This window comes from Ammospiza nelsoni, chromosome 2, assembly GCF_027579445.1.
Source record: "Ammospiza nelsoni isolate bAmmNel1 chromosome 2, bAmmNel1.pri, whole genome shotgun sequence".
In the NCBI taxonomy this organism is placed as follows: domain Eukaryota; kingdom Metazoa; phylum Chordata; class Aves; order Passeriformes; family Passerellidae; genus Ammospiza; species Ammospiza nelsoni.
Window position 1 is genome coordinate 48,537,533 of NC_080634.1, and position 13,051 is coordinate 48,550,583.

At 38.8% G+C, this 13,051-nt stretch overlaps 1 protein-coding gene across 4 annotated transcripts in view; it reads left to right on the forward strand.

Moving 5' to 3' along the window:
* Positions 1 to 11,453, forward strand: part of SGCG (sarcoglycan gamma) — a 105,972-nt gene extending 94,519 nt beyond the window's left edge. For all 4 annotated transcript variants that reach the window (XM_059493683.1, XM_059493685.1, XM_059493682.1 and 1 more), the window contains 2 exons: positions 6,261 to 6,384; positions 7,904 to 11,453. In XM_059493683.1, the coding sequence (XP_059349666.1) occupies positions 6,261 to 6,384; positions 7,904 to 8,077 (298 nt within the window). In that variant the 3' untranslated portion in view covers positions 8,078 to 11,453. The remainder of the gene's footprint in view (positions 1 to 6,260; positions 6,385 to 7,903) is intronic.
* Positions 11,454 to 13,051: the final 1,598 nt, after the last annotated feature.

Genomic DNA, 13,051 nt, shown 5'->3' on the forward strand with positions numbered 1-13,051 from the left:
GCTACTCTTAAGTTTTCCTGTAGGTTTTTCTGCAATGGAAGAGCCAGATTCACTTGATAGAAAATTATTACATGTTCTTTACTTTAAATTTTGAGATAATTGCTGTTAAATTTTGATTCATTAAAAATATACTAGTTTGACTATTACATTTTATTGTGGCATAAATAATAAATTAACTTAGTGTTCAGTATATAGGAGATGCAGATATTGACATTGGTCTTACTAAAACAGAATATGTGTCCTAGTTCAGGCAAGTCCCAGAGGCAATAGTCCTTGGAAAATCATTTTTTTGAACTAAGCTACAAAAATTGGGGAATAGATTATAACCATTGACCAACTAATGGGCTTGACAAGGAAAAATGGATGCAGTTTTTCAGTCAATTTTTCTCATTATGTTTCATTTAGTTTAAGTCAGTGAAGTTCAGACTTAGAATACCAAAGTGAATGAAGGCAATATGGAAGACAGTATCATCCAGGTGGGAAGTGATTATTCCACCTCTTAATGAAGGAATTCAATAGGTGTGATGCAAAATGGGACATTTTAGAAAGAAAAATCAGTCAGCATTTGAAAGATTTATAGAAGTTATGTCCAATCAGAATTTTGTGCTAAAGCTTGACTAAGTAACTGCTATATTTTCATTACACAGAAACTTACCGGGGAAGAGGATTTAATGAGTCATTAGTATTTTCTATTCTTTGACATTCAGTAAGAGCTATCACATCTTACTGTTGAATACTGATGCTTCCGTGTCCTCAAGATAGACACAGTTGATGGAATATGCTGTGAAACTCATTTTTCCTCTTTGCAAGGAGATGTAATTTTAGGAGCTGTTCCAAAGAAAATGCTTTTACAAAATACAGAAATGAGGCTTCTAATGAGACTGAGATCTCAGTCCCGTTGTTTTGTCCTTCTTTGCCTTTGGACCATCTGGCAAGCAGCCAAAACCACAAGGCAGAACACCAAGATGCTCAAGTTTGGGTAATCATGTTCTTGCAGCATCCTGATTTCCATCCCCACTCACCTGACCTCAAAACAGCAAGCTGCTGGGAGATAAGTGAATATGGGTGGGGATTGGCAGTGGGCATTAATCCATGCCTGCTGCTCACTCTCTACCTCTAGAACTCCAGCCCAGTTTTGCTCAGCTTGTGTCAACAGGAATCCAGATTCCTCATAAAGAAAGGATATGGTTTGAAATTGCATGTACTGCACCATAAATAAATGCTGACAATCTCTTTTTGCTGTGTGACTAGTGCATGCTCTGCCTGTGGTTTACTCTCTTACAATGTATAGCTGCATGGCCGGGGAGTTAGACTGCTTTCAGACTAATCAAAAAGTCAATATACTCCTATTGCCTTTTAAAGGTTAACGTACATTCAAAAAGCAGGGATCAAAGCAGACATCTACAGAGAACCAAGGCAAATTAAGCCCACAGAATCCTCTAGGTTGCTTTTTTGCCTTTCAAAACAGTAGTTCCTTGACAGGTTAAAGATTTTCCTTTTTCCCCTCTTTACCTCAAGGGTTTATTTTTTTCCTCTTCATTTCTTGCCTTTTCTATTCATCCTTTGCTCCATGACCTCTAGTCATTTTTAATAAAAAATTACTATAGTTATTTATTGTTTAATCATCATAATTTAATTTCTGTTTCCCTTAAACCTTTACAAAGTCAAATGAATTCTGGGGTAGGTGTTCATGGCAGGATTTCTTTTTGCACACCAAAGGTATATGAGGGTCTCTTGCTTACCTGATGATGTGAGAAAGATGTTTTGATTATAGAATCATAGAATGGTTTGAGTTACAAGGGTCCTTAAAAGTCATCTATTTCCAGCCCCCTGTCATGAGCAGGTACACCTTCCACTAGACCAGGTTGCTCAAGGCCCTGTGTAACCTGACCTTGGACACTTCCAGGGATGCACAATTGTTGGGTTCACTACAAAATTAGAGCTGGTGTTGATCCTGGACCTGTTCAGTCCAGTTACAGTAATCCTGATCTTCCTCAGACAGGTGCTGGCAAGAATGCCTACAGATGGGCAACTCCTGTCTGAGGTCATACGACTGAATTCTCTTCCCATTGAATTCAGGAGAGATGATGACTCTTGAGCTGGAAAGGTCAAAAAGGGGTCAGAAGGAAAGGATAAACAATTACCCAAGAGCAAGCTGGTTCCTCAGTCCTGCTCTAAGGGTCAAGCAACCCCAAAGTGCAGTAGGAAACTTGTGGTACTCTTTCTTCAGTGTTAGAACTAGCTTTCTTACAGATCTTTTAAGTACCACCTTGTGGTACATAAAAGATCTGTAAGGCATCCTTCTGACTCCTGCCAGACCAGGATGAAAAAAGGATCAATATTCCTGCAGCATGCACAGGCAGTGTCACCTGCTTCTTTACCAGAACTGCTGCAGGCTGTCCCTGCCCTCACATCCTCCCTAACAGCCAACTGAGCAATTTCAGGTGATCTTATATCTCCACAAGTTAGCAACATGCTTATAGGAAAAGGGAAATCTCCAAGCCTTTTGGTTGTTGGGATGGTTTCAGATCCAGAGACTGGATGCTGTCGAGGTTCCCTCAGAATATTTTTTCACACAGGCCTTCATGAATTATTTAGCACAGCTCAGCACCAAATTTCTTTGGCTGCCAGACAAGACAGTATAGTTGACTGCTGGAACTCTTACCAACAAGTAAATATTATCTTTGCTGTAATCAATTGCAATGGACTGTGGAGAACCAATATACAGCAAATGACAGGTCTAAAATATTACCAGGGACCACCTATTCCCTCACCCTTCCCTGGCTTTCAGAAGCTGACATGGTGCAGTTTCTCAGGCTACAGGGATCAGGGTGAAGGCAAAGTAACTATTCTGCAAGTGGGCCCAGGTGTGGCTTGCTTTGCCTTACAATCTGTGGGTATGTGTACTTGAGTTTCTAAATTCAAATTAGAAACATGCTTGGGAGAGAAATCTCCCAAAGGCCTGTGAGTTCTCCACATCTTGATTTTCATTGTGGAACTGTTTGGGAGACATGGACAGGGTGACATTTGTGTTATCTGAACATATCAGGTGGTCTCGTGGAGAACACCTGATGTGCTCCAACCTTTATGGGCATCCAGTTGGCAACACCTAGTCCGGAGTTCTCCTCAGGACACACATAATGGGCTGTCAGGTCCTTGGCATCAAATATTATGCTGCCCAGATCAATTTCTCTTGCACCGCACCCCTTGCTAATTGACCCTGGCAGCTACTGCAGTACCTAGAAGCTACTCATAAGTACAGAATCCATCTTCCCAAGTGAGATAGAGGCTGTGACAGATGTCACATTTAGGACAGCACATTACATAGATTAATTCCCCTAGATGGAAAAGATCATTCACTTCATCCTCTTAAATGTAATTCATGTGTCTGTAAGTTTAAAAAAAATATAAAGTGACTGGTACCAATATATTCCCTCATCATTCTAATGCACAAATTCAAACATTATAAAGTGACCAAAAACTCTTAAGACAATTAATTTCTTCCCTCTTACTCTCCAAGCAACCTCCATCATTTGCAAACAAACTGGATTCTTGTTTTGCCAGGACACCTGAGAGACACACATCAGTGTGGGGACTGAGAAGGGACATTCAAAGTCAAAGTTCGACTTAGGCTGTTTCTGCACTAGGTGCCCATTTCCCTTTGAGTGCATCTGGACTTTAGACACCAAACCTTAGAATACCGTACAAAGAAATGCGTCATTGGTGTTATTGACTCTTGCCTTTGCTAGGATCTCACATATTACAGTTCACATCACTGATTCACAACAGTTTGCATTGCCAGGAATCTTCAATGACGTGCTTAATTAGGCAAATCCAGGCTGAGTTAATCTAGAAATAGGACCTGTATAAACAGCAGAAATTTAGGTTTGTGATTAATATAGCAAATGTAATTCTGCCATGTAATTCAAATTATGTGTATGTCATATCATAAATCTAAGTGCTTCCGAAGTCTGTAGGCTCCGTGCCAGCATTAATTTTTGTAGAAAGTAAGAAATATTTCTCTTGTGTTTGATTGCTTTTTAAAGTCCAGGTCTGATATACTCTCAGAAGTTTGTCCCAGTCTGCTGTCTTGTGATATTTAATGGAGTTCAAAAATAAAAATTTATGCCTACATATAGTTTGCTTATGTAGGTGAAATGCATTACAAAAGAACATGAGGTATTTCAGACTTTAAAGCTTTTTGTTAAGACAAACTATGACAAAGTTATATTTAACTACTTTGACGCTAATTTATGAAAATGCATTAAATTTTAAAGATTGAAAATAGAAACTTTTTTAATTTTTCAGTATATAATGCATACAAATGTGCCCTGAAAAATATTCTCATGAAGCAGACCACCCACATTAATCACTCAAGGAAGAGCTGATTTTCTATTTCATAGAGATATAAATTTAGAGATCTAAAGCAAAAATTAATACAAAAGTTGTTAAATTCCAAACTCTGCATAATAAAGATTACTAATACTATATTGGTTGTCTGATTCAGAACTTATTCTCATGACCTGGTACACAGCATAATCAGGACTGAAGTTTGTGCTGTCTCAGGTTCATGGGGTGAGGCATTAAATTGTCTTGTGGATATGGTCTCAATATGGGGCCTTGATGCATTTACCCATTGTTAGTATTTCATTTATTTATCAGTCTGGAGTTTAAAGTAATTGAAGGTGATGCAGCCAGGAGGTGTCAGGGAGAAGCAGATCATAGAAATGTAAAGTCATGGAATGGTTTGGGTTGGAAGGGACCTTTCAAGATCAGAGAAGATAGAATCTTCTGCTAACTCTGGCCAGAAGTGATAAGGCAATATTGCTTGAGCTATTTTCAGATTTGAGGATAAAAAATGAAGTTTCAGTGACTGTGCTTAGATATCATGGATTTAGGTTTTAAGTTATCAGCTGGATTTAGCTTCTTCAGAACTCAAAAATACAACTGAACTTTCACACAAACACGAACTGTCTTCTTTTACATTCTGGTTTTAATGAAGAAACAGGAAAACAAAAAGAAAATGAAGACTTGAGTCTCAGTAAATTAGACAGCTTATTCCTGCCAATAATTGGCAGTCAGAGTCTGGACTCACTACACAATGCATTCCCAGAAAAGGACCTACTTGGTCACAGCTTCCACTCGCCCAGTCTGGCAGCTGTGGAGCACCTGTGGAGCCAGCACAACATCTGCTGGGAGTGCAAGCACACACACACACAACCCTCTGCATTTCTAGAAAACACAGTGGCTTGGGAACAAGTGTGTCTGTGTTCTGCAGTGTGGATGCAGCCCACACACTTTGGTATGTGTCCAGAGAATAGGAAAACCAGCACATGTAAACAGGGACCACAGTTGTCTCACTTTCTCTAGCCTTCATATTCACCTGTTTAGTATTGGCTGGTGTCTTCAGGAAGGGTGAGTGAATATTTATAAGTAAAACCTAATACGTATCAATTCTGATCCTGCAGTGCCTCCAGATGAAGCAGTTCTAGGTAATGGTCAAAAGAAGCAACATAATCACTAGCTTTTTGCTAGATTGGGGTTTTTCTTTCCTTCTCATGATTTTTAGTTAGTACTTCTATCCCTTCTACTTAACATGGAAATGGTACCAAAATTGTGAAGAAACAAAGCCTTATCTCTTTGAAAAATAAAAATTATTATTCCTGCACAGCTGATCTGACGAGGTGATTACTCAGATAATACAGTGCCTTCCTGCCATCTTGTGGCACTGCAGGGTTTGCAACTCCCTGTTTGTTGCACTGTATAATTTTTATTTCAAATTAACAGTTTTTAAGTTTCAGATGTCATCTAGTTAAACAACACACACACACGAAGAGTGAAATCTTGCTCTAGCTAATTGCAGTGTCCAAAATCTTGTTGATTTTTAAAAGTTACAGACTGTATTAATTGTATTTATTTCAATGTCTTGTTATGTCAAAAATGAAAACAAATTGAAACTAATGTAAAACTGGGTTTCAGGTTAATAGATTAGGTTACTGTTATACTGAAATAATCTGCAGTTATGTATGAAATAATACCTTGCATTTGTATTATGAATTGATCTGTATTTTTCATTTGGGATGCTTTGTTGGTTTTCAAAATAGCTGCCTCCTTTTTCAAGTCTGCCTGAAGGAAAGGAAAAATGCATCTTTTGTATGACTTCAGGGCCTGCAAGAGCTTGTTCAATGTTTACTTATTTTCCTAAAATAAAAGAATGTATGAGATTGTGGTACTGTCCAATTTTCTGCTCCTACTTTTAGGCTGGAATCACCAACTCGATCTCTGAGCATGGATGCACCACGAGGAATTAATATTAAAGCACAAGCTGGGAATATTGAAGCGCTTTCCCAGATGGATATCAAACTACACAGCAGTGATGGCGTGGTGAGTGCAAGCCCTTCTTTTCCATAACTGTGGTTGATCTTCTGTGTGACTGTAACTTCAAGTCTTTTTTTCAATTTCTGTTAATTTAATTCCTCAGGTTTTAGGTGGCAGGATATTAAAATTAATAGTGCCAATAATAAAACTTTTATTTATGCAAATAATACGACCAACAGACATAATGTTGTATTAGCTTAGAGAGATGCTTTCTAATGAAACTTGGATACTGCTTAGCTCCCTCCTAGCGTAGTGATTCCCAGGCACCCCAGTGGGGAATCTTGGGTCAGAAGCAGATGCAGCCCTAGAGTGGCAAAATTAAGGAGTGAAGCTCTGCAGACATTAACAGCAGGCAACATGCAGCAGCCTATTTATCCCCTCTGCAAGGCTGTACTGTGCCAGTTCTTCCACAGAGGAACTACAGACCAACCCACATCCATCCTTAACCAGCTGGCTCCGTGGTGAGGCCTCAGCACTCAGGCCAGGACAGACCTGGGTCCAGCAGCAGTGCTTGTGTCCCGCTCTTCTGTGCACAGGCAGGGACCCTGTCACTTACCTCAGAGTTAGAGAGTGAATTGTGCTGGGAGGGACCTTAAACATCATCCAGGTCCAATTTCCCCTGCCATGGCCAGGGACACCTTCAAATAGACCAGGCTGCTCAGAGCTCAGTCCAATCTGGCCTTGAACACTTCCAGGCATGGGTCATCCACAATTTCTCTGGGCAACCTGTTCTGTGCCTCACCACTGAAAGAAGTTCTTTTTTATATCTAATCTAAATCTATCTTCTTCCAGTTTAAAACCAGTATGCCTCATAAAGGGTCCCTCCCCAGCTTTCTTGTAGGCCCTCTTTAAGTACTGGAAGGCTGCAATGAGGTCTCCCCAGAGCCTTCTCTTCTCCATGCTGAACAACTCCAATTCTCTCAGCCTTTCCTCACAGGAGAGGTGCTCCATCCCTCTGAGCATCTTCGTGTCCCTCCTCTTAACTCACTTCAAGACACCCATGTCTTTCTTATTTTAGGGGCCCCAGAGCTAATGCAGCACTGCAGGTGAGCTCTCACCAGAACAGAGCAGAGGGGCAGAATTCCCTCCCTTGCCCCTGCCCGTGCTGCTCCTGTTGCAGCCCTGGATGTGATTGATTTTCTGGGCTGCAAGCACACATTGCTGGCTCATACATAGGTTTTCATTTGTCAATACCCCTACATCTTTCTTCTCAGGGCTTCTCTCAATCCATTCATCACCCTGCTTGTTTCCATTTTGGGGATTGCCCCAACACAGGTGCAGGACATTGCACTTGGCCTTGTTGAACTTCACAAGTTCTCTGCTGAGAAGAGGATAGGCACCAACTTATTCCTGTCCTTTGTTTATGTCTGCCAAGAGCCTAGGGCTCAGAGAAACTTTGTGTATAACAAGTCCTGTGTAAAAGGCCGTTCTTAGGCCTCTGCCTAGCCAAATTCAACTTATCTCATGGCACATGATTGCTTTACCATCTTTAATAACCTTGTTTCTCCTGCTTTTTCCCACACAGCTTTTGCTGGATGCTGAAACCGTGCGACTGCCCAAGCTGCCTGAGGGTACAAGGGGTGGATCTGGGATTTCTCAGGGGCTCTATGAAATCTGTGTGTGTCCAGATGGAAAGCTCTACTTGTCAGTGGCTGGCGTGGGCTCCACTTGCCAGGAATACAGCCGAGTCTGCCAGTGAGGCACCCAAAAGGCCACACACTCCCTTGGGCATCTGGGTTTTGTATTACTCCTAAAGAGCATTACTGAAAGCATATTTTTCAGCATTTTAGAAACAAAGTACTTACAATTTAGGAAACAAATCTGCATCTACAGTTCTGGAATACAGGGTGTAAGGGGAAGAAGAGCACAAATGACATTTCCACTTCAGAAGAACGACTTGAATTAAATTACATGTTTTGTCAGTAACACTTGGAAAACAGCCTTACAGAGAGTATAAAAAATAAAACAAATATGTTTCCTTGCTGAACTGTTATTCAGTCAGATGATTATGTCGTTGTTCGTATTTTTGAGATCCGTGGGTTTTTCCTCTCACTACATGTAAACACTTACTGTATTAGTGGGTGAAATGAAATAGAGGGAACTACTTGAATTATTTGTAAGACAAAGCATTATTTGGAAAATTCTGAAAGTGCCAGAAAATGGTCTATGCAATTTTGTTCTTGCAATAACACAAGATAGAAAAATGTGGTATTTGTGTGAGTTCTGTGTAAAAGATGTTAATTTGTTGATAGCTTTCTGTTTTAATTTGGCAACACATATGCTGATTTGCTTCTTACTGAGATTTGTATAAAAATAACTAATGCAAAAAGCTCCAGAAGTCATGAAGGCCTCTCTGTGTCTCAGATCCATTCACTATAAAACAGAGAAGTATGTTAGTATATTTTATAATAGCATTGTTTGTTCTACTGCCTCTACCATCATATTCAATCAAATCCTTTTTTATTTTAGGGCATGCTAATTCAACAAAGCAATCTGTTGTGCCAGCTGGACTAGTAAACAAAAAAAATGTGTCTTCAGATTGTGTGGCACAAGAAACTCTTTGGGCAGTGGGGAAAAAACCTTTTATGCAGCCCACACATCTCAACTAAGAGGAATATTTCATTCCCATCTGCACCTGTTTACTGGTATTTCTGATCCTGTCAGAGTGGGACTCCATCACAAACAGAGAGAGTAAAACTGTTACTATTTTTTACATTAGGATTTTGGATAAAAAATAAATGCTCACCAGAGCTGACAAACCATTTATTGGCCTTGTAAAGAAACACAACTGCAGACCTATTCCCCTGTACAGTGTTGCACTGAACACAAATAAATTGTTTGCACACCTCTGGGTAGCAAGATTTGTATTTTATAGTCTGTTGTTTAAACCTCATGGGTTTTTAATTCCTTTGATGCTGTTTTGTGTATACTTTATGATCTTATTATCCAGGAAGGAGCTATCACATAGTGCCTTGGTGTCTATTTACAGAAGGATTTTAACCCATAGTGTTAGTAAACCACGAATGTCCACCTTTTGGAAAAAAAATAATCACCATCCTTAAAACAAAAGAATCAGGACAAAAAAACTACTAACAAACTTGCTACTTCAGCTTTGGTGAACAAGGGAAGAAATCCAGCACTTGGATGTGATCCCCAGGTACACACAAAAGCCTGAGCTGAGAAAGAGAGTCCTACGTTAATATCTTCCTCTATTATTGTGGTAAAGCCCAGGGCAGTTCCCACTTCAAGGGCTGCCTTTGCAATTTCTCCAAGAGTCTGATGTACAGAACTGAAACTGCCCTTCAGCAGCAGGGTGGAGCTCTCAGCAATTAATGCAAACTTCAAGAACTTCAGTAGAGCAAGTAGGAAACACTTAAGGTGAGCTTAGGCGAGTGAAGCAAGGGTTCACATGTAATCTGGAGAGTGCTCCAACTACTCTTACACTGCCTAAAGGAGAAGTAGGAAGCCACACATCTTCCATATCTGAAATTGCCTTTTCTTGGACTTAGACACATTCACTTACCCCTGTCTTCAGGAGTGAGTCCAAGGCAGTTTGCCGTAAGGAGAGAAATGTTTATCTCCACGACTGTATCTCTTGACTGTATCTGTTTTTAAGGCTAAGCCCTCAGCTGAGGTCCACTTTAATAGAAACCTATCTTCAGTATTCCTTTAAAGTCAATTTAGATGGTTCCAGCTCCATGCACAAGCTTTTACAAACCAAAACACAAGCAGACCTCATTGGATAGAAAGTTTTGAGTACTAAAATAAAGGTCAGCAAATGCTCTTGCATGTGCCAGATACCTAAAAACTGCTGCTACGAGTAAGTTGGAGAACTGTAATGTCACTGGTCTCTTACAGGTGTAGTATTAACAGCAAAACTGGGACTTGAGTCCTTAGAAATTTCAGCCATTGTTCTGACATCAAGGAACATATGCCTGTTTCCATGGAGTATCAAACAAATAATTCACTAATCTAACACGTAAATGTTAGCCAGATACTGCAAAATAGTTAAAATCTCCTTGTTCTGCTGGCAGTAGAAGCACAGCACTTCAAGTTATACATTTTAAGCTTTTGTTATGGAGGCACATCTTCAAATGTGATTTGCCAATTAATTCACAGCAAGGGACTGAACTGAGGCTTTCCAGGCAAGAATAACCTGACCCCTAAAGAGCTAGGAAAATCAGGGTGCAGTCCCCTGGCTGGTAACACTATTAAGCAGAATGGCACTTCATTTAGACACTGCAATAACTACCACCTTTCATGTGGAGATAAATCTTCTGGACTTGCTTCATTACACAAGTGGAGTCTAAGTAGTACCAAAACCTAAAGAGGTCTGCTGTACCCTTAGCACTGCCATCACACAAATCACCAACGTGATCCTTTTCATTGCTTAAATTTGATTCTTCTTTTTATTATGCTAAAACACTGACATCAGAAGTATTGTTCCAGTATAGAAGTTGTGCACATAAAGCATAGCTGGCGACATCTTGTCACAGACTAATTTTTTTCTTTTAGGTGTGGTTAGTAGAGAAACAAAATTTATGCTAACATTACCAGACTATTATCAGCTGATGCTACAATCTGAATTGCTGTTAATCTCAACATAGGTCATACATCACTATTTCTGATAATTCTATGTGGATGTTTATTTCCCCCTCTTTAATACTTCAAAATTACTGTTTCTACTTGAATCAAACTACAGTAATTAGTTAGAGTAACATAAAATTATGGCACAGGGAAGTGAGAGTATGCAGTTCTCTAGTTTATTTCCAAAAGCATTATCCAAATGCAGAAGAGAAAAAAAATCACTTCTAGCATAGTGAACTGATTTGTTTGCATTTTTACTCCCTCAAAAAGAATTATTTACAGCTGTTCTTGCAACTGGTTGCAATTGTTACACAGTGGAAAAATGATAGAAAAACTTCACTGGTGATTGCGCAAACATGAGCTTTTTTTTTTTCCATTTCACAGTCATTTAGTATTTGCAGTTGTCTATCTTTATATAGCTTTATGCAAAAGGAAATTGCGAGAATTGGAAACCAAGTTCTTGAATAAACTTTATACATTTTGAACAATCTGCTTCTGCTTTTGTATTCAAATGAAACATAGCTGAAATGAATGTTTTCATTTTTAAAACAAAATTGTTTTTACAAGACTAAGAATGTGAAATGCACTTTATTTAAAAATATGAACACAATTCTCCATCCCAGCTAAAAATGTACTTGGCAGAATTTAGGAAATGCTTTACAATTAGGTTTCATTGGACATCTAGCATTCATTTGTCTTAATCAGTAGTGGGTGAAAGTAAACAAAGAAATTACTGCAGTGCTACTGAATTAATCGTCCAGAAAACAAATCAAAGAAAAGATAAACAGTTTTGATGAAAATTCATTGACAAAACTCTTCATGTGACAAAAAAAATGTGTGTCTTCTTCAAATGAAAACATTTACTTTGGCTGCCAGGTTTAGTTATTTTTGAGCTATTAGTTCTTCCTTTGTTCCCCAGGGCCAATCCAGCCTTTCTCAAAGAGTTTAGATCCAGCAACAGAAATCTCAAAGGTGGTACTACATTCCTCTACTTCAATTGGAGAAATTACAATAGATTTAATTATAGCCTTGTTTAAAGCAACCCAAGTATACCAGTTCTAAGTGAATGCAATCCTTATAGTAAATTTTAAACCCTATTTCACAAATCAATACAGTAACTTTACTGATAATGATTTGAGTACAAATATTGTAAAACTACATTTTTTACATAATAAACCATTTATTCTTCAGGTAGTCAGCTACACAAAAATCTGTGTCCTTAACAAAAAACAACAACAAAAACAGAACAAACAAACAAGAGGTATGTTTTCTTGTCACTAATTGTTGAGGCAAGTGTCCTGTGCTTTTTAGAATAGCTGTGTAACACTTCATTGTTTGAGAGGAAAGCTTTTAAAGCACAAGATAGTAACAAGCCTATCAAGGCTGATTCCAACTGCAGTTCCTTAGATTTAAGCTTCTCTGTGTATAGTTGAATCAGCTTCCTAGACCACTAAGTTTTTGTTAAACTCCTCAACTGTAATTTTGGGAGACAAAAACTGAAACTGCTTTTCCTAGATAAACTGCTGGTACCTGTGGAAGGCAGGAGATAGACCTGAATGAAAATATATTTTCTCCAGTGAGAACTCATTTAATGTGCAGAATTACTTGCTAAATGTATTTTTGTGGAACCTACATGCTAACATTTACTTCTACAGACCCTTACTACAGAATCATCACATCCTAACTGTTCTAAGCCTCCATACCTGACTTAGACACATTGTCAAGTCTCCCAGCTGAGCCAAAAGGAAGAATCAATTAAGCATTTTATTTATTTGTTTTTCTTTTTAATCAGTAATTAAATGGCACTTACAGAATCATGTTCTGTCAAAATATGGTTTCCTGGTCTCACAAAGCCTCTTTATTTATGTTAGCTGTTACAGTGAGTTAAGCAAATAAGAAACTAAGAGACTTCCTACTGAGACAACTCACTTGCTTGTCCCTTTGCAGACATCTGTAAATTTTATTGTTAGTTTCAATTCAGGAATAACAGAATTAATTCATTTTTCTCTGTCATTCCAGTTTTCTTTCTCAACTTGGCTCAGAGTTTAAAATTATTTCAGACTATTAGCTTCCTAAGAACTAGGAC